General features: G+C 42.2%; 1 protein-coding gene across 4 annotated transcripts in view; it reads left to right on the forward strand.

Moving 5' to 3' along the window:
* The window catches only part of Astn2 (astrotactin 2), a 998,237-nt gene that overhangs the window by 938,297 nt on the left and 34,708 nt on the right, over positions 1-25,232 (forward strand). For all 4 annotated transcript variants that reach the window (XM_041632337.1, XM_041632338.1, XM_041632339.1 and 1 more), the window contains one exon: positions 5,820-5,961. In XM_041632337.1, the coding sequence (XP_041488271.1) occupies positions 5,820-5,961 (142 nt within the window). The remainder of the gene's footprint in view (positions 1-5,819; positions 5,962-25,232) is intronic.

A 25,232-nucleotide genomic window follows, 5' to 3' on the forward strand; every position in this document is an offset into this window, starting at 1 on the left:
TTCACTCCACTTGTCCCGCTAACCTCTAAGAACCACCCTAGATAGATCTTCTCTCTTCTCTCAACTTCTACCCCACCTTATTTAGTTTGTTTTCCCCATTTACTCAGGGAAGATGATAACCTTCCAAAGACCATGCTTTTAAAGAAAATTGACTCACCCTATTCCAGAGGACTTCAACAATCAAATAGTCCTCAGTTAGTTATGGGGGCCCTGAGCCACCCCTATCTCAGCTGAGAGGTTGACTAGCTTTATCTCTCGGAGGCACTGTGCAGGCAGCCCCACGCTGCTGTGAGTTTACAAGTATGGCAATCCTGCCATGTGTAGGAGACACTATGTTGCTCCAATCATTCATGATTTCTGACTCTTAGATCTTTCCCCCTACCTTCAAGGTGGTTGCTAAGCCTTGAAAGCAGTTACGGCACAGATGTTGAATTTGTGGCTAAGTATTCTACTGGTATTTTCTGACTTTGGACAGTTGTCAGTTTGTAGATTAGCCACCATACACTGCACGAAGAACCTTCTTCAATAAGAGCTGAAGCATGTTCCAGTCTTTGAGTATAGAAATAAGAATTAAGAAGTACATTTGATGCTGTGTCCATTCAGTAAAGTAACAATACCATGTCCATCCTTGGAACATCAGGTCTCCTGAACCTTGGGTTCTTGACCAAGTTAACAATATTAGGCATGTCTTTTCTTCTTAGAAGTGGGATTTAAATTTAACCAGAAAGCAATTGGTTTCCTCAATAATATTTGTACCACTATTGCACCCGTGGACATGTATTGTCCAGTAACTGTCACTGTAGTTCACAACATAGTAAGGTTGGTGGTAACCTTGCTCATCAAGCATCCTGTACAGCAGGCTCTGGTACTATGAAAGCTATACAGTAGGGGGGAAGCTTCATGGTCATTTATCAATTGGATTTTGGCTTGTGAGCAAATAGTGTTTTGCCTGAAATAATAGTGTCTTTTCATAAAGTTCTGGTACTTGGTAAAGAGCCTTGACAATATCTTGTGTTTTTTTAGAGAATTTCTGACCAAAATCTTGAGGAGCTGTATCCTGTACCTGATAATAGGCTGTTTATTTTGTCAGCTATGGCTTCTGGAAAGAATATTATCTCCTTTCTATGAATATGTGTAAAGAAGCAGTGGGTGGGGGGCTCACAGTACTTCATACTGTATGGTATAAAACACCTCCTCACATGCTAGTCCTACTTCAAAATTATCCAACTTTAAAATTAGAAAGGAGCTAAGAGACTGTTTAGGTTTATTTACTTTATTTTTCGTAATTTGTATTGATTTTTATTTTTATGAAAACTGTATATTTATAGCAGATATTTTTAAAATTAGAGATAAGCAAAACTAAGAAAGGTATCCATGATTTCCTTCATAAACACTGCCATGCATATGCTGTATGTCTATTCCTCCTGTATTAAATTCATGTATGTGAGGGAAATTTTCACAAAAGAATATTTTATATTGTTTGTCATGTTTCTAGCTTGAAATTTGTCATCAGTGCTCTTTTATATATCTTCATATCTTTCCAGAGGTTATTTTTAAAGTCTATATGTATCCTTCCATTTGGCTACAATTGCCAGATTGACAGTCATTTCTATATTGCTAAATATTTAGTTAGCTCTAAATCTGTGCTAAGTTTAAATAGTATGACACTATCTATCTGTTCATATTGTTGTACACCTATGTTATTTTTCAAGAATTACTGTAGTTCTTTCACCTTACAGAGATGAAAACTAGGTACAGAAATGAAGATTCACTGTCTGAAGCAATGCAATTCAACTCCTGTCAGAGCTAATCTAGATTATTAGATTATAAAAGTTTAATTGCTCTTTTCAATCTTTACTACCTAGTTTCTCTTTCTAGTTAGCTTCAATTGTTTCCTTAAACCCAATGGTAGAATTCTGCACTAAAATCATCAGGCCCTGGGCTTTTTTTGGTTGGGAGGCATTTAATGACAGCTTCTATTTCTTTGTAAGTTATAGGTTTATTTAAATTGTTCACCAGGTCTTGATTTATTTTGGTATGTGGTACCTATTCAGAAAATTGTCCATTTCTTTTACATTTTCAGTATTTGTGGAGTGCAGGTTTTGTAGTATGACCTAATAATTCTCTGGATTTCTTCACTGTTTATTGTTATGTCCCCCTTCTCCTTTCTGATTTTATTATTTGGATGATTTCTCTCTGCCTTTTGATCAGTTTGGATAAGGGTTTGTTTATCTTGTTGATTTTCTCAAAGAACCAACTTTCTGTTTCATTGATTCTTTATATTGATTTTTGTTTGTTTGTTTGTTTCTATTTTATTGATTTTGGCTCCCAATTTGATTATTTCCTGTCTGCTACTTTTTGTTCTAGAGCTTTCAGGTGTGCTCTTAAGTCACTAGTGTGAGATTTCTTCACTTTTTTTTATGAAGGCACTTAGTGTTATGAATTTTCCTTTTAGCAATGCTTTCATAGTGTCCCGTAGGTTTGGGTACATCATGCCTTCAGTTTTGTGAAATTCTAGAAAGTCTTTAATTTCTTTCTTTATTTCTTCCTAGATCCAGGGGTGTAGTAATAGCTGCGGGTTGCGTTCCTGCCGCCCCAGTTCCTGGCTAGCTTATGCCCTGAAATAACAACACACAAATTGTATTCTTTTAAACACTGCTTGGCCCATTAACTCTAGCCCTTACAGGCTAATTCTCCTATCCCAATCATCCCATCTCTAATAATCTGTGTAGCATCAATCTTACCAGGAAAGATTCTAGCCTACGTCTATCCTGGGTCTGAGCTTCATATGTCTGCCCGGGAGAGGGGAGCATGGCCTCTGAGCTCACTTCCTCTTCCTCCCAGCATTCTGTTCTGTTTACTCCACCCACCTATGTTCTAACATATCAGGGTAAGCAGGTTCTTTATTTAATTAACCAATGACCTTCCTCCATCACAAGGGTGATTTAATTTAGCACTGTTCAATTTCTATGAATTTGCAGGTTTTCTGCAATTAGTGTTGTTGTTGAACTCTAACTTTAAACCATGGTTACCTGGTAAGATACAGGGGGTTATTCCAATTTTTTTTTTTTGTATGTTGAGGTTTGCTTTATCTCTAAGAATGTGGTCAATTTTAGAGAACGTGCCCTGGGGTGCTTAGAAGAAGGTACGCCCTTAGGGGTTAGGGTGAAATATTCTATAGATGTTTAATAAGTCCATTTGAGTCATAGAATATGTTAGTTTTATTATTTCTCTGTTAAGTTTCTGTCTGGTTGACTTGTCAGTTGTGGAAAGTAGGGTATTGAAGTCTGTTACTATTAGTGTGTGGGTTTGATGTGCAATTTAAGCTTTAGTATTTTTTTTTTTTACATATATGGATGCTCTTGTATTTGGGGCATAAATCTTCAGGATTGAGATTTCATCTTGATGAATTTTTCCTGTGATGAGTATGAAGTGTCCTTCTTCATTTCTTCTGATTGATTTTAATTTGATGTCTATTTTGGTAGGTATTATGAGAGCTACACCTGCTTATTTCTTGGGTCCATTTGACTGGAAATTTTTTTTCTCATCCCTTTACTCTGAGGTAATTTCTGTCTTTGAGGTTGAGGTGTGTTCCTTAGATACAGCAGAAGGTTGGATCCCGCTTTCATATCCATTCTGTTTGCCTGCGTTTTTTTACAGGTGAATTGAGTTCATTAATATTAAGAGATATTAATGACCAACGATTTTCAATTCCTGTTATTTTTTGGTGGTAATATTTGTGTTTCCCCTTCTTTGGGGTTTGCTGGTGTGAGGTTGTCTGTTGCCTGTGTTTTTGTGGGTAAAGTTAGCTTCTTTGGGTTGCAATTTTCCTTCTAGTATTTTCTGTAAGATTGGGTTTGTGACTAGGTATTATTTAAATTTGGTTTTGTCATGGAATATCTTATTTTCTTCATCAATGGTGATTGAAAGCTTTGCTGGGTGTTGTAGTCTGGGCTTGAATCCATGGTCTCTTAGTGTCTGCAGTACATCTAGTCAAGACTTCCTGGCTTTCATGGTTTCCATTGAGAAGTTGAGTGTCGTTCTGATATGTCTGTTTTTATATTTTATTTGGCCTTTTTTTCCTTTGCAGCTCTAAAAGTCTTTCTTCTGTATGTTTTATGTTTTGATTATTATATGACAAGGGGACTTTTTTTGGTTCAATCTATTTGGTGTTCTGAAAGTTTCTTGTATCTTCATAGGCATATCCTTCTTTAGGATGGGAAAATTTTCTTCTCTGATTTTGTTGAATATATTTTTTGTTCCGTTTAGTTGGAATTCTTTCCCTTCTTCTATCTCCATTATTCTTAGGTTTGGTTTTTCCATGGTGTTCCAGATTTCTTGGATGTTTTATGTTAAGAACTTTTTGGATTTATTATTTTCCCTGATAATGAATCTGTTTTCTCTATAGTATCTTCAAAATTTGAGATTTTCTCTTTCATCTCTTGTATTCTGTTGGTTATGCTTACATTGGAAGTTCCTGTTCATTTACACAGATTTTCCATTTCTAGAATTCCCTCAGTTTGTGTTTTCTTTATTGCCTCTATTTCAATTTTCATGTCTTGAACTATTACCTTCACCTGTTTGATTGATTTTTTTCTTGGTTTTCTTGAGTTTTGTTAAAAGATTTGTTGATTTCTTCAAATGATTTTTGTTTTGTTTTCTCCCACTCCCCATTTCTTTTAGGGAATTTTTCATCTCCTAATTAAGGGTCTCTATTATCTTCATAATGTTATAGTTAAGATCATTTTCTTCTGCTTCTTCTGGGTTAAGATGGTCAGATCTTCTGTTGTGTGACCACTGGGTTCTGGTGTTGCCATGTTGCTTTATAGGGTATAGAATAAATTTTTACACTGGTGCCCACCCATCTCTTTCTTCAACTGGTGCCAACAGTGTCTTTGCCTCTTGGCCCAACCCTTGCAATTGCTGTCTGGGTCTTTAGGAGCTGCTCTGTCTACTCCGTGCAGGGCTATCGGTTTCTAAGGGGATCACTGAGGTCTCTCTTGGTCCACTCTTTCTGTTAGCTCTCTGCAGTTGCAGTCTGAGCTTCAGAGTTCCTCTGAGGTCACAGAGTATGGGTGAGTTTGGGGGCAGAGTGGGACTTGTAGCTTACAGTGTTAGATCGATAGTGGGTGGTGTTAGAGCAGCCTACCTGAGGGAAGCATGCGTGCTGGCTGGCTAGTAAAGCCTAGACAGAATGGACAGACATCCAGGGTTTTGTCCCTGTACCGAGGACCTAGACATTGGGGTGCCCAGCTGACTGACTGATCACTCACCTCTTGGTCCACTGTGGGCAGCTGAAGCCCGTGATTCAGAGTTACTATGAGGTGGCAGCAGATGGGTGGGTTTGAGGGCAGAGTGGGCCTTGTATTTACAGGATCCCATCAGTGGAGTGGTGTTGGAACAACCTACCTGCAGTAAGCTTGCCTGCTGGTTGCTGCTTTTGATTTTTTTTTCCAGAAACAGGTTTTCCATATCTTACTAAGTTCAGTATTAGCATTCTTATTTCACAGGTAGTAAACTTCAGGCATAAGTTTGAACAGTCATCATGTCCCTGGCATAGTGGCTAGCAGCTATAATCCCTACAAATGTGTGACAGACTGATCCCTACAAATGTGTGACAGACTGAAGAAAGTGAATCACAATTTTGAAGCCAGGCTTGGGTACATGGCAATAAGTCATCTTTTAAAAAATCATACAGAGACTAAGGCACTGTAAATGCAAATTTGTGACATTTTCATATATTCCCTTTTCCCTGGTAGTATTTTTTTTTTTTATCAAGGCATGCACTAGAGATCTCATCTTTTTTTATCTCCTTCCAGGAGAATTCCTGAGTTTTGCTGATGACTTACTCTCTGGCCTGGGCACCTCTTGTGTAGCAGCTGGTCGAAGCCATGGAGAGATCCCTGAAGTCAGTATCTACTCAGTGATCTTCAAGTGCCTGGAGCCAGATGGTCTTTACAAGTAAGTAGTGATGGGTTTGTGGGGAGTATGAAGCAGTGAGCATGGGTTTAAGTCTGGGAAGAATAATTCTTTTCAGAGCATCCCAATGTTTCTTGGTTTGTCTGTATTGTGGCCTTGGAAGTCAAATGTTTAGAAGTTTCTGTTTAGAATGTAGACCACAGTGAGAGATGGAAGGGGAGTACTACAGGGCCCACAGAGGCCAGGTATAAAGTCTAGTATAGTATTCCTACTGATGAATAATCTGTAGCCAAGAAAGGGATAGCAGTTTACTCTGGGTTAGAGAACAGTTTATTAAGGAGAGCTGGCATGGCAATCCCTGCCTATTGCTTTCTTCTGTTTGTTTCATAGTATTTCTAATATATGTGTGTGTATTTGTGTGTGTAAGCATATATTAAGATATACTGATATATATATATACATATCACATATGTATATTCTTTGATATATGTGTGTGTCTATTTTTATGCCCGTGTTTATATAAATACATACATACATACATACATACTAGAATTTTCTGGACTCATTGTATCAAAACCCCTAGAAGTCACTGTCAAATTCATTTGATAATGTCAGAGGAGACAGGAGGCTTGTTTTTTTTGTTTCAAACCTAAATGAGTATTGTCATATATGGAGGTAGCCATCATAAATAACAATGAAGATTTCTAGAGATTATCTCATCATTTTCCTAATGGCAAAAATCACAATTTGCCTCCTTTATTACCCTAGAAATCTGTAATTGGTGAGATGTTAACTGTTTTAACAGTTATTCAAAAATTCTTTTATTTGCATTATTTGTTTTTCATTCCTTCATTTTATTCATTTACTCAACCATTCATCTACCCTCCGTACATTTTTCCTTCTGTCTCTTCTTCTACTCATCTATCCAAATAATGTATTCATCTGTTTATATATTCTCACATAGAGTTTTCATTTCACTCCCACATTCTCTAAGCATTTTTTATGTCTTCTTACTGCACTCAGGTATTCTCAGATATGTAAGTGTAGCTGATACAAAAGACCCTATCCTCAGATAACTTAAAACATGACAGCAATATGAAAGGATACATAAAAATGGGTGTAGTATATTTAGTTGTATAACTTTACCTAAGTTGCCCTACAAATATACCAATAGACCAAACTCAAGAATATAACTGTGAGCTGAGAATTAGACCTTTATCTCAAACTCTACAATCTCATAGTTGTTATGATTCAAAGTTTGTTTCCAATCATGTGAGATCAGTGAATGCTATAAAAAACAAATTCTGCAGTGCACAGAGATAGCTGGACAAGTCGACCAGAGAAGGATGAGGTACTCTGCCTTAAGGAATAGCCATTGTTTTGATGGTGAACACAAGGACTAGAAGCAGGCTTTGAGAGCACGACTTCCCGGCCTCAGAATCAGTATGCACTGGATGTCTGGGCTGCAGTCACTGCACCTGTGCGAGGCAGCAAGCATGCGTCTAAAGCAAAAGCTGTAAGATCCTCTGACACTAGAAACTATGACGCTATTGAGAAAGTGAAAGTTTTCGAACGGTTCCTGATTCCTGGCTTTTGATGTCCCTCTTTAAGGGCATACACTAGAGACAGAGCGATCTCAGTTCAAATTCATGCCTTTCTCTATATTAGTTTTCATTCTCTGAGCCTCAAGTTCTTTCTCTATGAGAATGTGTGTGTCTCCCTGAGACTTTCCCCTTTCTTTCTGTCTGTCGCTTCATCTATCTACCTATTCACCTGACTATTCATCCTCCTAGGCCCCCTGGTCTGAACCCCTAGTTAGAGTTTAACAAGTATCAACTGTTACCTCTGTTGCTGCCTAATTATGGCCATTATAAATTTCCTCAGTGCCTCATCTATCCTCCGATTGATGGGTCAGATGAGTAAGCAGATAAGGAACAGGTCAGAAACTTACCTGGTGGCTCTCATCCATTCAGTTAGAAGGAGTAGCCCTGTCTTTGGGTGGCACTGTAGCAATGTGGTGTTAGCTTAGCTAATGTCTACAAAAAGCAATAAGATATGTTTATACATGCCCCTAAAGCAATTGATGGTGAGAGCTGATGAATGAGCTACTATCCTTTAAATACAGTAAATATCTCCCCTCACTTTTTCTTTCTGCAATGGCCTGGTACCATCTCTGCTTCCCAGCTCTTGGGGTAGGGTCTCCTTCCTTCCTCTGCTTTGGAAATGGGTTTGCAATGAGTTCATCTTCCCTATCTTTGGACACCACTTTGTTTTATTTATTTTCTTTTTAAATAGATTTTGATAATGGCCCTGGGATCTGAGCTGCTTTGACAGGGAGCCAAGGTGTTGCTTGGAACGGTCTCCCATCCCACTGGCGGCTCTCCTCCCGTGAAGTCTGACCGACTGGGTTTTGAGTTTTAAAATAGCCTCCATGTCTGTTCTTGGTGTTTCTCATTTTCTGCTTGCTCATTCCTCAACAAAATTTCTTTTCTTCCTTCTGAGCCAAGAAATACTGTATGTGGTAAAAGAAAGAGCACAGGTTTTGGGGACAGACTAGCCAGAGTGTGAATACGGATTCAGCCCCTGTGTGCTCAGAAAGTTTCACTGTTCTAAGTGACAAATTCTTCCTCTAGAAAAAAAAAGTTGGTAGTCCCTCCTGCTTTATGATGTTCTAGAGCAGAGAACTTTATTAAGTATAATAAAACCACTCTGAGATTCCATCTTACACCTATAAGAATGGCCAAGATCAAAAACACTGGAAACAACTTATGCTGGAGAGGATGTGGGGTAAAGAAAACACCCCTGCATTACTGGTGGGAGTGCAAATTGGTACAGCCCCTTTGAATATCAGTTTTGTGATTTCTCAAAAAATTAGTAAACAACCTTCCTCAGGACCCAACAATACCACTTTTGGATATATACCCAAAGGATGCTCAATCATACCATAAAGACATGTGCTCAGTTATGTTCATAGCAGCATTATTTGTCATAGCCAGAACATGGAAACAACCTAAATGCCCCTCAACTGAAGAATGGAAAAGGAAAATGTGGTCCATTTACAAAATGGAATACTACACAGCAGAAAAAAATACTGACATCTTAAAATTTGCAGGCAAATGAATGGAGCTAGAAAACATCATTTTGAGTAAGATAACTCAGACCCAGAAAGGCAATTATCATATGTACTCACTCATTAGTGGTTTTTAGACATAAAGCAAAGAAAACCAGCCTACAACTTACAATCCCAGAGGACCTAGACAACAATGAGGACCCTAAGAGAAACATACATGGATCTAATTACATGGGAAGTAGAAAAAGACAAGATCTCCTGAGTAAATTGGGAGCATGGGGACCATGGGAGAGGGTTGAAGGGGAGGGGAGAAGAAGGGAGAGGAGTTGAGCAAAATATATAACTCAATAAAATCAATAAAAAATAGAAAATAAAAATATAAATAAGACTTGCTTCTGCAAAATAAAAATAAAAATAAAACCTTCTATAAGCACAGTTTGCCTGAATGCCTGATGCATAGGAGCCCAGCAGGAAAGGTTAACACTTTCCTCCCGTTCATCTTGATCTCTGATCCAATCCCTCACTATCAGGGTCCTTTCCTTTCAAGGACTACCCTGGGTGAGCTGGTTTCAATGAAGCAAGGTTGGGTCCTTAGAGCCCTGAAAGGTGTCCTCTGGGTTGCTAGAGAAGAGGAAGGGATAGAGTCAGAGGAGGGAAGACTCAGAAAGTGGAGTTTTTTATGACAAGCACAGCCAGACACTATATCCTCCATCCAAGTTCCCCAAAAGATTCACCTGGCAGGAAGGAAGAGGACCATTTAAGTGCCCACGGAAGAGAACTGGGCTCCTGCCCTGCTCCCTCCACTTTTGCTGGACCCTCACTGCATATGCCCTGCCTGCCCTGAAGGTGCAGCAACTTTAAAATGAAGGTGAGTAGAGTCACTGCAGCTTGACAGTTTGGGGTATCATAGTTTCACCATGGAATCTATTCTCAATCCCTGCCCCAGGACTCCTGTTTTTCCCAATTACCTGTGTCCGTCACTTTCCTTTTTGCTGCTTACAGTGCCTCTCCATTCTCTTATTGGTACCTCTTTATCTTTTTTTTTTATTTATTTATTAAAGATTTCTGTCTCTTCCCCGCCACCTCCTCCCATTTCCCTCCCCCTCCCCCAATCAAGTCCCCCTCCCTTGTCAGCCCATAGAGCTATCAGGGTTCCCTGCCCAGTGGGAAGTCCAAGGACCACCCACCTCCATCCAGGTCTAGTAAGGTGAGCATCCAAATTGCCTAGGCTCCCCCAAAGCCAGTATGTGCAGTAGGATCAAAAACCCATTGCCATTGTTCTTGAGTTCTCAGTAGTCCTCATTGTCCGCTAAATTCAGCGAGTCCGGTTTTATCCCAGGTTTTTTCAGACCCAGGCCAGCTGGCCTTGGTGAGTTCCCGATAGAACATCCCCATTGTCTCAGTGTGTGAGTGAACCCCTCGCGGTCCTGAGTTCCATGCTTGTGCTCTCTCTCCTTCTGCTCCTGATTTGGACCTTGAGATTTCTGTCCGGTGCTCCAAATTGGGTCTCTGTCTCTGTCTCCTTTCATCTCCTAATGAAGGTTAGTATTCAGGAGGATGCCTATATGTTTTTCTTTGGGTTCTCCTTATTTAGCTTCTCTAGGATCACTAATTATAGGCTCAATGTCCTTTGTTTATGGCTAGAAACCAAATATGAGTGAGTACATCCCATGTTCCTCCAGGATAGTGTTTTCTATTTCCATCCATTTGTATGCAAAATTCAAGATGTCATTGTTTTTTACTGCTGACTAGTACTCTAATATGTATACATTCCATACTTTCTTCATCCATTCTTCCATTGAAGGGCATCTAGGTTGTTTCCAGGTTCTGGCTATTACAAACAATGCTGCTATGAACATAGTAGAGCATATGCTTTTGTTGTATGGTAAGGCCTCTCTTGGGTATATTCCCAAGAGTGGTATTGCTGGGTCCAGGGGTAGGTTGATCCCGAATTTCCTGAGAAACTGCCACACTGCTTTCCAAAGTGGTTGCACAAGTTTGCATTCCCACCAGCAATGGATGAGTGTATCCCTTGGTACCTCTTTATCTTATAAATTTTCTCTGGTTATTTTCCATATGGATTCCCAACTAAATCTGTCATTTGCCTTCCTATTTTTTTATTCTCCAAAGGTTTTATTTATCTGAGTGCATCTCGGTCTCTCTACTCTATTTCTCATTTGAATTTTCAGCTCTGCCCCCTCATCCAAACTCCCTTTCTTTGCCCTACCTTGGAAGACAAACTGCTTTTGCGGCCCCTCCACCCGTGCAATTTTAAACAGTGCTTCAGGGTGAGATCAATTGGAGAAGTGAAGGTCAAGACTGATTTTCTGTCCTAAGCTCACCCTCGTGAAACAAACAGAAATGTCTGCAGCCCTACCCCATTGAAATTGAATTTCCTTGTTTGTTCCATTTATTTTGCTTTGAAAGAAAACAAACAAGAGAAGAAAATGGAGAGAGTCCCCCAAAGGCCCACAATGGGGTCAGCTTCTGATCCCCTGGCTCGTTGGAGTGCAGAGTGGTCTTGGGTGGGAGTGTCCACTCGGGCCTATGACTGAAGCCAAGCGAGGCATCTGTGGTCCCTGTCCTTACCTGGCTAGGGGCCTAGACAGTCTTCTTGCAACTGCTTTCCAATTTCCTATTACTCAAGGTAATTAGCCTCCGTCTTGTCTTGGCTGCCTTGCCTCCCCCACTAATGGCTGGCTGCCAAGGGGTCCTCAGTGAACATGCCAGGAGCAGCCAAGCTTGAATCCTAGGGTTGGGGGGAGCTCATTCCCACACATTCAGAGGCTTGCCTCAGGCCCACCTTCACCTCTCTGGCTTCTGTTCTATGAAAGGAATGCCAAAGGAGCCTGGGTACAGCATTCAAGTGCCAGCATCCATGGTGGGAACAGAGTCTCAGGGGAAAGACTTTGTAGGGGTGGGTGGGGCTGGATGAGTAGAATAAAAACTAAAGCCCTGGAGGAAGAAGGGGATTGCATAAAACAAGGTTCTGAGGTCAGAAGGCAGACAGCCATTCTCACTGCTCAATACCACCTTGGGCCAATTCCTCCTCCTCCTCCTTCTCCTCGGAATGAAATTCTGCCTACATAGAGAAAAGCTAAACTCAGTGGTCCAGAGGCCCATGTACTTGGTAGATGTTAAGAATCCAAAGCAGAATTCAGATTCTCACACTGTAACACCTTTACTTTCTGGACAAGCTAATGGCAACACTCTTCCATGGAGAAGTCACTCTGCCCAGCACTTGGGAGGCAGAGACAGGCGGATCTCTGTGAGTTTGAGACCAGCCTGGTCTACAAGAGCTAGTTCCAGGACAGGCTACAAAACCACAGAGAAACCCTGTCTCGAAAAAGCAAAAAAAAAAAAAAAAAAAGAAGAAGAAGTCACTGTGCCAGGAACCAGGCAAAGCATGCACGTGATCACCTGTAATTCTCATCATAGTCTGATGACATGGCTGCTGTGTTCTTATCTTTGCCCATATTGCACATGTAGAAACTGGGGTTTATGACGTAATGATTTTACATGAAGTCATATAACAAAAAGGACTAGAGCTGAGTCCACATCCCAGCTGATACCAATGCACCTACTCTGTTCTACTTATGCTCTTGCCTACACATGTGGGTGGAATTGTAAGAAGAACCAGAGGGGGGCTTTGTGATAGCAAGCAACACTGGTTATGATGGAAGGAATACCAGACTTGGGTACCAGGAGACTTAGATCACAACTTTTGTAAGTTTGTATCAGGCCTCATCTTTCCCATCTATATAATAGAGACAGTTAACCTCCTCTATAAACTAGGAAATAACAAACTGTACTTACCGAGGCTGTTCTAAATATCACATGAGATATTAGGTGAAATGATAGTTTGATATTTCATTCAATTGTGGGCATGTGTGAAGGGTTATCAAAGAAAAGCAATATAAAAGACAAAGGAGCTTGTGAACACACATACCCAGTAATATCACACACGATTGGACCTTTTGAATAGACACAGATAGGTTTTCTCTTGATTGAAAACCTTTGATTTAACCTTACACAAGCTTCTCGACTCTCTCTGTCTCATGTGTGAGGTAGAATCCTGCAGGACCTACCTCACAGGTGAACCAACGCATGAAAAGGGCACAAAGCACCACTTCACTCATTCTTGGAGCTTGACAAAAAGCAGGAAGAGTAACCACTGCTTTACTATTTGTGGTGCCATATTTTACCTAAAAAACAAAGCCTTCTGTGGTCTCTGTTAGCAGCATGATGCTCAACAAGTTCCAGTGACTGTGCTCATCCCTGACGCTGGCCACTTCCCTCAGCACTTTCCAGGAACAACTAGTTCTTTGAGGTATTTTCAGCCAATGCCCACTGTCTCTCTTTCTCCCTTAATTCTCTCCACAGTGGTTCCTCACTGTCCTTCCAGTTCTCCCATGTTGCTATCACAGATCCACTTGCCTCATGCAGTTACTAGAGCCATGATGACTTAGTGTGTTTGTTTCTCATCTGTCCTGTCACAGTGGAAGTTTATAAGAGCAAAATCTATGCCTTCCATGCCATGGCCATTCTCTATCAATGATGGATGTCAGGTAAAAATCCAATGAATATTGGTTGAATATTGAATAAATTTCTAATTTAGTGTATAAATCTAGCTAGCACCCACTTTTGTTCAGTCACTCACAACTCTCTACTCCCTCCCGTACTAGTCAAGCAATTCCCATTTTGTACTAGGTGATGATTCTGCCGCTATTACTCCCACACCTTCTCTGTCTCTGTGTCTCCCTTCCTCATCCTCTCTCTTTTCTTTCTCCTTTAAAACCCTATTTGAATCATTCCTTTAGAGATTTTTATTTTTATCCAGGTAGAGTAATTAAGGCACAGAGGGACTTGGAAACTTGACCACAGTCACAAGGAGAGTAAATGGAGAAGCCAAGATATACACTAGGCCACCACCAGTCCTGTGCCTGGGCTCAAAATTACTCTTACTAGATTATGATAAGAATTTGACACAGGTCAGGGCATGAAAAGGGGATCTTTTATACAAAGATCCTCGCACAGATAGGATGAGAACAGTATATAAAACTAATGTTTAGTTTTTCCATTAAATACGACACAGCCTACTCCAGAACTTCTAGCTTTGTTTTGCCCTGTAGTCTCACAGCTCCATAAAAACAGTAAAGCCTGAGGGTCTGCAGTGTGCAGTCTGCCCAGAAATAGAGTCCCAATGCCATTTTAGGTGCTTTTACCCACAGCTTTCAAGTGATGAACTGTTCCCTAGTCTCTAGACTCCCATGTCTCTGTGAAGAAGCTCTGGCAGCTAGCCAAACACTCTGGAGTCATAGAGCCTTGGTCAGAATGTGTGGCCCATCTACCACCCTCAGGCTACCATTCATTCCTGGGTACTGTCTAGGAAGCCCATTCCAAAAGCAGTTAGGACACTACCATGGGTGCTACAATTCTGTGTTAGGCGACATTCCAATCTTTTAAAACTTACATTCCTATCCTACCCTCTTCCTTTCCTCTCCTCTTGCCAAGGCTCAGCACAGAATTTACTGGAAACAGAATGAAAGTCATCAGAGTCTTCTAGGGCTAGCTTTCAAAAGTGCTCGCCCAGTTGATGAGAGGCCAGCGACCCAAGGATCACCCTGTCTCTTGTCCTAAGTGACTATGAGACCTTGGCCAAGTGATTTATGGTTAAGATGTCTGGGCTTATCCATTTGTAGAGACTTGAAAAGATCACCTCCAAAGATATTTTCAAAATTGAGAACGTGTATGTCTCTATAGATTGGAAGAAATGGAGAGATACAACAAGACCCTAGTCGGCATTAGTCCGTACAAAAGATTTCATTCAGGGTAGAGCTACAACTCTCCTCCTTTCCTTTGGCTTCTGAACCAAGTCCCAGACATGACCCAGACAACATCTGAGGGACTTCCAGCTCCTCGGAGAGAGGAGATGTGCAGGAAAGAAGTCTTCCTGGCTGGTCATGCTCAGTGTCCGAACCAACATGAGAAGAAACTGCTGCCCCAATGGCTCAAGGACATAAAAGGCAAAGAAGCCAGAAGGGGCTGGATGTGGTTCCTGCCCTGTTCTTTTCTGACTTTTTCTTTAGCACTGCAAGCTTTTCTACTATTTTTAACTTCTCTTTCACCTTTCCATCCTTCATTCTTTTCCTTCAGGGCTTCCATTCTTTCTTTCCTTTCCTTCTTCCCTCTGTCCCCACCCACAGCCTCCCATTATTAATCTCATCTTTGCTTTCACTTCTGTCCTTTTCTTTATTTCTTCTGTTTGTTCTTTTCTGCCCTCTCTCTCACTTTCCTTTTCCTTCAAGTCAAGGGTGCCACCTCCCACCCTGTGTCACTCTACCTGCCTGCCTGTTTTTGACTTCCTCATGAATCTCTCTTTTCCTTGCTGTCTCCTTGTCTGCATCTTTGTTCTTTCTGTTTTGCTCTTTTTGCTTATCGTGTCTCAGTGTCTGCCTTGTACAATCTCAGGAGCTTTCTTTTTCCACCATTCTGATCATTAACTTCATTCTCTTCCTCTCACGTCACACCACTGCCTATACACCAGAATCAGTCTCTTCTGAGCCACCACCTTAAACAGTCAGCTGAGCATGGCCAAGCATATCTGATGTCACCAGGGGCCAGAGCCTCTGGTGTCTCCCCAGTTGGGAGGTGTGTGAACTGTCCTTGGCCATGGTGCCCAGCGTTATTGGTAAGACAATGAGGGTGAGTGGGGCAGCTTATGGACATAATTCTCCTCAACATCAGGTCATACTGACCTCTCCAGAATGCACATTTGGGGCCCCAGAGAGGAGAGCTGTCTTCAAGCCAGAAGCAAACACAGCCCTGTATCCCTAGCCAAGAGAGACTCACAGAGGAAAAATAATGCTGTTCTTCAGCTGACAGACAGCGAGCCTCCTAAAGCCTGCTGGGGACTCTAAGGCAGGCTGTTTCTTTCCTCAACCTGTGTCAAGATTTCATCCAGGAATGGGACATCAGCCAGGATTCCAGAACGACAGGGCACACAGATGGCTCATAGGACCTTGTAGAGTATGGAAGGGGGTAGATTACTGGCTTTAAACTACAAAGATACTCCTTGAGTGACAAGCAGAGGAGCTGGACTTTCTCTGGAAGGTACTGGGGGTACTGGGGAATCATCAAATCCTTTTGAGGAGGTACAGAATGGATTTCAACCTGTGCTTTTGGGTCATGAGTCCAACTGCAGTGTAGAGAATAGGCTGGGTGGGACCGAGAGTCAGAGAAACTATCAGATGTAGGGAGAAAGTGAATGTCTGGGCCTTATAGTTTGGGACTCAGTGTAAAAAATGTGCTGGGCCAATAGGGAGCCTCATGGCTTAATTCATTTTCAAAATACCTAGAAACAGCTCCTTCTTTACTTCACAAATAAGTGCAATGTGAAAAGCTGTAGGGAAGGTTGCGTTTGCTGTCCATTCACAAGGTGCCTCAAACTAAGGTAAGCACATTTGTGATAACTTATTAGGGCAGTTAGAAGAAACTAACATAGCGATTGAGGCGATATCTGGTAGAATTCAGAGTATGAAAATTAGACAAGAGGAGAAACTGTGGTGCAGAAGAGAATACAGCTGAATCATGAAGGGCCAGGGTGGAAGAGGTCGTGTTACACAGAAGACAAGGACCTCACTACCAGTACAGCACCTTCATGCAAGGCATGAGGGAGCTCCACGGTAAAGAGGCTCTGTGGTCTGAACTCCATGGCTGGAGGGAAGAGGTGACATCCAGCAAACTTACAACTGGTCACACAAACAGTGTATTTGTAGGTCACCACTCAAGGAAGTTAAGGTCACTTTCTGTGTGTACAGATGAAAAGATCAAGATCCTAAAAGACCTGTATTTTCCATAGGCAGACAGAGCCAGGATTAACACATAGACTCTAGACCCATGGCTCTTTACAGGATGCTGGTACTACTACTGTCTATGTTAGCATCACCTTTAGGGACAAGCTCAGAGATAGCTCAGCATGGGAACAGACTTCTTCCCTGTAGGATGACAATCCTCACCTAGGGTAGTTCTTAGGAACAGGGACAAAGATCCTTGTCTATCCAAAGTGCACATTCCTCATGAGTACCACAAGCAGGTGGGTGGCAAAGTCCTCTCCTGCCTTGACTGAGACTCCAGGGAAGAACCCAAGTTAAAGGCCAGGTCTTCTAACCTTTTCTTTTTCCTCTTATCTTGGCTACAGGCATAGGCCCTGTACAGAGGCGTCCCTTTCCCCCAGTTACCTCACTTCCATCTGTGATGGAGGAGGCATTGAGCAGACTTATGGTGTGAAGATGTTAGCATACTGTAGGGGATCAGCAGTAATGATGTGTAGAGAGGCAGAGGCGAGACAAAATCCAGACCTCTGTGTCTTTCTACTGTGTTCTCTTTTCTCCTAAGGACAGACCCTTCCATTGGAACAATAACAGCAATCCATGATGATATTTGAAGTACAGAATAACAGTGCCTGGAAGTACAGATATCACCCACCCAAACGTCCCCACAGCATACCCTACGCCACTCAAAATCAGAGTGAATTTGATTGGGACTCTTGAGTCTACCTTAATCCACATATTACTTTCCTATCCTATATACACACATCCATGTACCCCAAATTGTCTGAGGCTAAGGTCACATAACTGAGACAGACTGCCCTAGGGTCATTCGAAACCTCACATTAATTTCTGACGGTATAAGTGTTTATTTTTGAAGGGATGTCATAATTTCCATATCTGTGTAAAATAGAGATATTGCTGCTGCTTACTATAGAGGATCTTAGTATTTGTTTCTGTTTTTATTGAGATCAGATCTCATGCTGAAGCTCAGGCTGACCTGGAACTTGTTCTGCCTGCCTAGCTGGCCTTAAACTTGGGGTCTCCCTGCTTCTACCTCCAGAGTGATAGAATTGAAGGTGTAAACTACATAGCTCACATGTGAGTTTTGTTGTGAAACAGATCCAGGGTCATTCGCTCGTGTAGAACTCCCAGGCATAGTGTAGCCTACAGAACATCAAATGTACCAAATGCGTGTAAGGGTCTTTTTTTAAAATGGGAGTGTTTTGAGACAGGAAACCAGACCCCATAGTCATTTTAAACAGGAAATGTACCCAAGTTGGAGTCATTTTCCCATAATGTGTGATAAAAGGTGTTTTATGCCTCCTTCTGATTATGCTTTACAAGTTCCTTGAACCTGTTATAATATAGTTCTTGTCTTTAGATTCACAGAGAATCTGCCATCCACCAGTAGTAGGGCAGACTTCGGAAATCATGTGTTTCATGTCTGTAAACTCATAACAACCAAATGGCCTCCACTTGGTTGATACCTAATTCAGCAGACACCGAAGAGTAGTGATAAACAATACTCCCCTGCAGAATGGAGTTAGTGTTTGATGTAAACAGCTGTAGCCATTAGCCACAAACACAACATGGCAGGTGCCTGCCTGCCATTACCATCATCGTTAACCATCTGTCAAACTTGACAGCTGTATGCCAGCATTGCTCTGAGACTCTTTGAAGCTTAGCAATGTAGTACCTCTATTGCAGGACTACAGTTCCCTAGCTCCCTATTTTGTAGATAAAGAGAACAAAACTTAAGCATGACTTGTCAAGGTCACGTAACCGGTAAGTGGCAGAACTTGTCAAGGTCACGTAACTGATAAATGGCAGAACTTGTCAAGGTCACGTAACTGATAAATGGCAGAAGTTGATTCTAGCAGAAGCTTTCTGAGTGCCTCCCTTTCCCAGAGATTGAGTTGCACGTTGAAGTTCTATGGCTTTTGCTGAGTGAGTTTCACCTGGTGTTGGAATCAAATTTGTAACAAGCCAATTACTGAGGTGTAGAATGGGGTTAGTCCCACAATGAAAGCATGGGAGTTGAGTTATAGGGAAGCTGCAATCTGTTATAGCCAGCACTCTTAGGAAGAGGTAGGTGTCTTTGAGCTTGGTTTTGGTAGCTCTGAACGGGAGAACGAGGACGTTTACATCCTAAGTAGAAGAAACGGTTGAAACGATGCACTGGACGAGTCCCACGTGGAGGATGATGGAAAGTTCACGATAGCTAAGCAAACAAGACTGTAGGGGCAGGAATGCTAAAGCCCTATGATGCTGGCTATGGTGCCATTGATGGGCTCTGAGCAGCAGTGAGAAGGGAGAGTGGCTGAAAGAAATCTACCTGTGGTATATGACTTAATAGAGGAACCCAGGGCTGCGAGAGCAGGGGCGTGTGTTTATCATGGTTCTGGTAAGAGGCTCAAGACTTAGATCTGTGTCAGGGGATGAGAGCAAGAGACAGATGATGAAAGTCGCAAGGTATGGGCCAGTGACATGCCGAGTTTCCTTTGGAAGTCTGACCAAGGACCTCTAATCACATAGCCTAGCAGGAATGGTAAGGGTCTAGATTAGAAGTTTTTAAATTTCAAGCTTTAAGTCTGGATTCAAATCCTGACTCCACAAGTTGGTCATTGAGTAACATCTGAAAGATTGCTAAACGCCAAGTTAAGAAGATTGCTACAAGTTTGAGGCCAGCCTGGAATACACAATGAGTTCCAGGTCTGTCCCAAACAGACAACAATACTGAGACACCCCCTCCACCCACCCAAAGCAGTATTTTCGTTTGAAAAGCAGAAAGAATAGTATATTGTGCATTAAAATGCACAGGCACAATTTAAATGAAAAGTTTCCAGTTCCTGACACCCAGTAGGCCCTTTATTCACAGGAAGTTTTTCCTGTGGTCTTCACTCTCCCTGCTATCCACATTCACAATAATCCCATCTCCTCCGCTCTCACCATAGAGTCTGCGCTTTCACTGCCCTGCTTCCCTCTGTCAGCCCTCTTTCCCCAGGATGCCAGAAATGAAATAACATTCTTTGCGTGTTTGTTCCCCAGTGCCTGGCAGCCTTCCTGCAGACCCCTGGCCGGGGCAGGACTGATTTGCATTAGCATGTGCAGGCCAGGGTGAAGGGGAGGGAGAGGCCCTGTTTACAGGGCCTTTCAGCAGGCTCTCTTGCCAGAGAAAGGAGAACTGAGTACTTCTTTCTGGGAAGCGTTCGCAGATTAGGACAAGCAAAGAAGGCCCTCCGAACTGCCCTGCTTGTGGACGGGTTGTGGCTCAGTGGGTTGCCTATCTGACCCTGGGGCTGGGATTGACTCCTCTCACCGTTATCGCGGGCCAGGAACTTAAGACAGTTGAATTGTTCTTTCTGAATCGTGTCTCACTTCTGTAACAGGTTGAAGAGGCATTGCTCAGAGCAAGGAGGACATCCAGAAGCCACAGGAGAAATAAACAGCAGTTTTTTCTGGTTTCTTGATGGATATGAAATCCACAAAAACAGCCTTGAGGGGAAAAGGCAGAGGTGGCCCCACAGATTTGTTTTTTGTTTGTCTTAGCTTTAATCCTGCGAAGTTTTGCATATTCTCCAGTTTAGCAGGGTAACTTTCTTCCAGGAACCTCACTATTCTTGTGCAGATCTAGATAGCCAGGGGCAGGCCTGAGGTGTCTCAGGAGTGGCATTGCTAGTGTGAAGTGTGCTGCTCCTGAAGGCAAGAGTTAGTCCATTTCTAGACAGACAAACCAAGTTTCCTGCTTTTGGTTTAATAATCCTGTGTGTGTGTGACTTATTAAGTACTGACGCCAGGGCCTTATTCATGCTAGTAAAGCACCCCACTGTTAAGTTAGATCTCTAGTCCCCTACCCCCAAGACAGAGTGCCACTATGTGGCTCTGGCTGTCCTGGAACTCACACAGTAGACCAAGCTGGTCTCAATCTCACAGAGATCCATCTGCCTCTGTCCCCCAAGTGCTGGGATTAAAGACAAGGACAACTAACGCTCGACAGCCTCTTGTTTATTTATTTACAGAGAGAGTATTCCCTTAAGTAGTCCAGGCTAACGCTAAACAGAGTCTGTAGCAGGCCTTGAATTTGCCATCCCCTGCCTCAGCTTCGGAGGAGCTGGGATTACAGGCCCGCACTAACAGGTCTGACTACACCAATTTCTTTTTGGTCTCCTCTGGTTCTTCTCTGGAATATGTTCTCTCCAACTAAGGTTTTCTGCTTCTATTTCATACTAGTGTCTTCATGGAGTTCCAAGAAAATAATCAACCATTTGAGTCACGAGCACTTAACACATGCTTTCTACACACAAGACACCATTCCAAATGTTTTCCATAAGTAAGCTCACCTAGACCTCTCAATGAGGACAGTATTCCATCATTGCCAGTTCACAGACGAGAAAATCAAATCCCAGAGATGTAAAAATATTTGACAAAAGTCAATGTCAGAGCCAGGATGTGAACTCACACATACCGGCTCCTGAGGCCAAGTTCCCAAACACTTACTAATTCGGAATCCACATTAGCATCTAATAAACACCTTGGACGCAAAGTCTATGTGCTCACCCACCGCAGGACTTTGGCACATACCACATTTTGATTAAATTTTTTTATCTCTCTCAGTTGCTCCCTAGAATGGCACCCTCTGACCTATCATCTAAGTTATCTACCCAAATATCCTTTCTTGTGCTACAATTACCAAACTTCATAATAAATATCTATATATGTGTTATGTATGGCTTCTGTTAGAGTGGGAAGTAAAGAGAGCACGGTATAGAGAGTGTATATTTTGCTTTTATGTATATAATTAGTTAGCTGCACACCTGGAGGACTCTCTGCATTGTATTGTCTTCTACTAAGCCACATAAGGGACACACAGAGAATTTAAATGTGGTACTCGTCCTGACAAGTTTCCCATTCTCTAGGAAGGAGCCAAATGTGCACGGATCACTATGTCACAAGTTAATTAATTGGTAGCTGGCTTTGTAATATACAGATTATGAGCTATGGGAAAAACTGGTTGAGACAACAAAGAAGGTTCTGTTTGTTTTGTTTTGCCAGGAAGTAAGCCCCCTCCCACTTTTCTTTACCTAGCCATTAGTCTCTAAGCATCTGCTCAAATGTAACTTCCTCCCTATTGGCATTGGTGTTTGTTTATCCCACTGGTTTGTGTCTACTTCTTTGTAGCTTTCTGTCCTGCATTCTTGGAACTCAGAGATGAACGAGACGTTGCCTCTGCTTCCATGAAACTCATAATATGTGGTCAGTGATGTGAGCCCTCAAAGAAGCAGGGCCTTTCTGCCCAGGGAAAGCTGGCTGCCAAGAGTGACAGAACATTGACATTGAACTTTAGAAGGTGATTAGGATTTGTAAGATTGGTAGAAAAAAGAAAATGGTTTTCCAGGGGCAGGAAGTCTCATGTGAAAAGTTATTGTGAAGCAGGACAACGTGTCTGGTTTACAGATCACCTGAGGCCATCCTGGTACAATGCAGCCATGCACAAACGTGTTTGTCCTAATGACATTGGTGGGCCTCAAATCAGGAAGGGACTTTAGGCCAAGCTAAGAAGTAAGAATTCTAACTTGAGAGTGAAGGCATCCATTAGGGGCCTTGAGCTGGCTTTTCAGGAGACATACATAGTCAGACTTGCTGGAGCCTCGTTTTTAACACATGAGTAATAGAGTCATGGTAAGGCAGAGCTGTGGAAGCAAACTGGGAAGTCACAGCCACGTTGCCCTGCTTGAGTCATGTAACCACTCCTGCCCTGGGAGACCAGGCCGTGAAGTGAGTCACGGTGCTCAAACTCCATTCAAAGGTGGAGAGCTAGGTCTTCAGTATGTGCTAAGCTACCTAAGGAGGAAGGACAGTTTGGTAAAAGGAACAAATAAAACTCAAAGTCTTCTAGCCCCAGCAGAAGACCATGAGGCTAAAAGCTAAAGAGAGTCTACCTCTAAGACTTTTCCAAGCCAATTCCATGGATCCTTACTTACCATGTTGTTCCAGATACTCTAGCTTCCATCTGAGGTGGGAGGGGAGAGCCAAAGGCCCCATTGAGGTGAAACAGCCAAGCTTATGAAAAGAGAATAGGTCACAGAGCAAAGGGCTTTATGTGAAATGGGAGGCAAACTGCCTAGATGTCACAGCGTCGAATCTAGTCTTCAGGAAATAGTCGCTGAGCCAATAATGGCAGGACTCATTGCTGCTGGATGGAGTGAGGTGAAGTTAAGTGGCCAAGAAGCTGCAGTTCATTAGTGCCCCATGCTGTCTCTGTCCTTGGAGCCATGGAAACCCAATAGAGATTTATCTTCGTGAATGAAGGGGACAGTTGTGTCTTCAAAGTCAAGGTGAATGCAGTGCAAGGATCTCTAGGTCAGCCTTTGACTAAGCAGCAGCTTTATCTTTCGCCAACTATGTGTCCTTGGCTAAAAAGCCCCCTTGTCATCCTCCTCACAAACAGCAAATTCTCCAAATGCAAATGTGGCTAATAAACCCCGCTTTGTTTTGCTCTCAAGGTTATTTGTACAATAAGTTCTGAAACGTGCAAATTGATAGGTGTCAGGGATACATTTGTTTCTTTGAATTCTGAGAACCAAAACTAAAAGCAGAAAGTATTAGGAAAGTGCAATCATCTTCCACAAGCTCCCCATGCATGTCAATACTGTGTCACATTTGCTTTGGGCTTCAAAGAAGTCAAAACTAAAGATGCACTTAAGACTGTGTTGCCCACCCCTGTCAGTGTCACTTCACCCCTCCCTCTGAAAATACCATCCTGAATCTACATTAGTCTAACCCAAGAGCAAAGTCAGCTTCTATTTCCTGTTGTTTCCTCTTTAATTTAGGCTGTCATCCCTGGTTTCTGTTAACAAGTTGACACTCAGTTGCCTCCAGCTTGCAGCCTATATTGCTTTTGTGTATTGTTAATATTAATTTGATTTCTGTAATAACCACATATTCAAAGCCTTGGCACAGAAAGTCCCACAGGGTCTTATCTATCTCCCAGGAATCTCCCCCACTCCCTTTTTATGTCATTCCCTACAAGAAAATAAATATTTGAATAATGTATTCTTCTAATCTTGTGCTTACGCAAAGCCTTACGTCTCTGTGAGCTTGGCCAGCCATGTCAAGGTCTTATCAGCCCTGGATGCCTCAACCGTGCCTGGCCAGCCCATTGCCCCCATTCTGGTAACTCAAGGTTTCAACGGTTGACGCGGTCCAATCGACCAGAGAGGCTTATCTTCATGGGGCAAAGGAAGCCGGATGGTGGTTGAGACCCAGAGATATTAGATGAAGGCTGAACAAGGGTGTGTGAGTTCAAAACAGCCATTAGTCTGCTGTCTGAGACAAAGTGCAGCACCACGGTGACGACTGCACAGCTCTTGTAGGGGACGTGGACCAATGGTAGCTTCGACGTTACATTCTACATATCTCAAGCATATGTCCTTATATAGGAAATACACCACTGCTCTGACCCTGTTTCTAATGTGGGAGGAAATGGATCCATATTACAAGCAATGGGCAGAGCAATGTGGCCAGTGATTTAACATCAAAGGAGTGGAGGAAGGAATGTAAACGAGCAGAGCCCAAACAGGAGAAACCTTTCCTGTGACAAATACTGAAAGCCACACTGATATCTCATGCCAAATGTAACAGAGTCGGGACGAGAACCTTGGAAACAGCACCTCTCTTTGCCTGTTCTCAGTCCTTACTCAATGTTACTCACAATTTGGAATATCAGGGTGGCATAATGCACCATGATGAGGGTGTGTACAGCATCCTACCTTGGACTTGTATTGAGTTAACTGTGAGATCATAACTGTCTTTCTGATCCAAAGTTAAATGAAAGGGTTGAATTAGAGATTTGGCAAGACTGCATGTTACTGCTCACAGTGCCTAGGTGATGATATTGAGGCCCTCTTAGGAGCTCAGGGCTGACAGAGGCATATATCTGATCTTTATGCTCTACCATTGGCAGTACCCAACTCTATACTCTATTGTTCAGACCTTTCTGAGTCAGAGAGGGTGACAAGTGCCTGCTTTCACCCAGGGATAGGCTTTATCAACTCCCTTACATCTTCTGGCTGTTTGAATAGTGCTAACCTTCTATCCAACCTTTTTTTTTTTTTTTGATGTGACTATGTCTTATTTACTCACATAGGGATGTATTAACCATTTTCAGTCAAGACACTGTTGATTCATGGCATGAATGCTATATAATAAAAAGACAATGTTAAGGGTTAGATGAACTCTGATACTGGATCCTGCCTTGAAATCAATCTTCCACATGATTCAAGTATCCTATTCTATTCATGTGTATATGGAAAGATGATACCTAAATAGATACCCCTAAGGAGTAGCATGAGATTGCCATATCCCCTCTAAATTGATTTTATAATGTCTGTTGATGCACACGGCTGCTATGC

The sequence above is a fragment of the Microtus oregoni genome, unplaced genomic scaffold (genome assembly GCF_018167655.1).
Source record: "Microtus oregoni isolate MIOR12 unplaced genomic scaffold, Mior012 000041F_ref0000270, whole genome shotgun sequence".
Taxonomy (NCBI): domain Eukaryota; kingdom Metazoa; phylum Chordata; class Mammalia; order Rodentia; family Cricetidae; genus Microtus; species Microtus oregoni.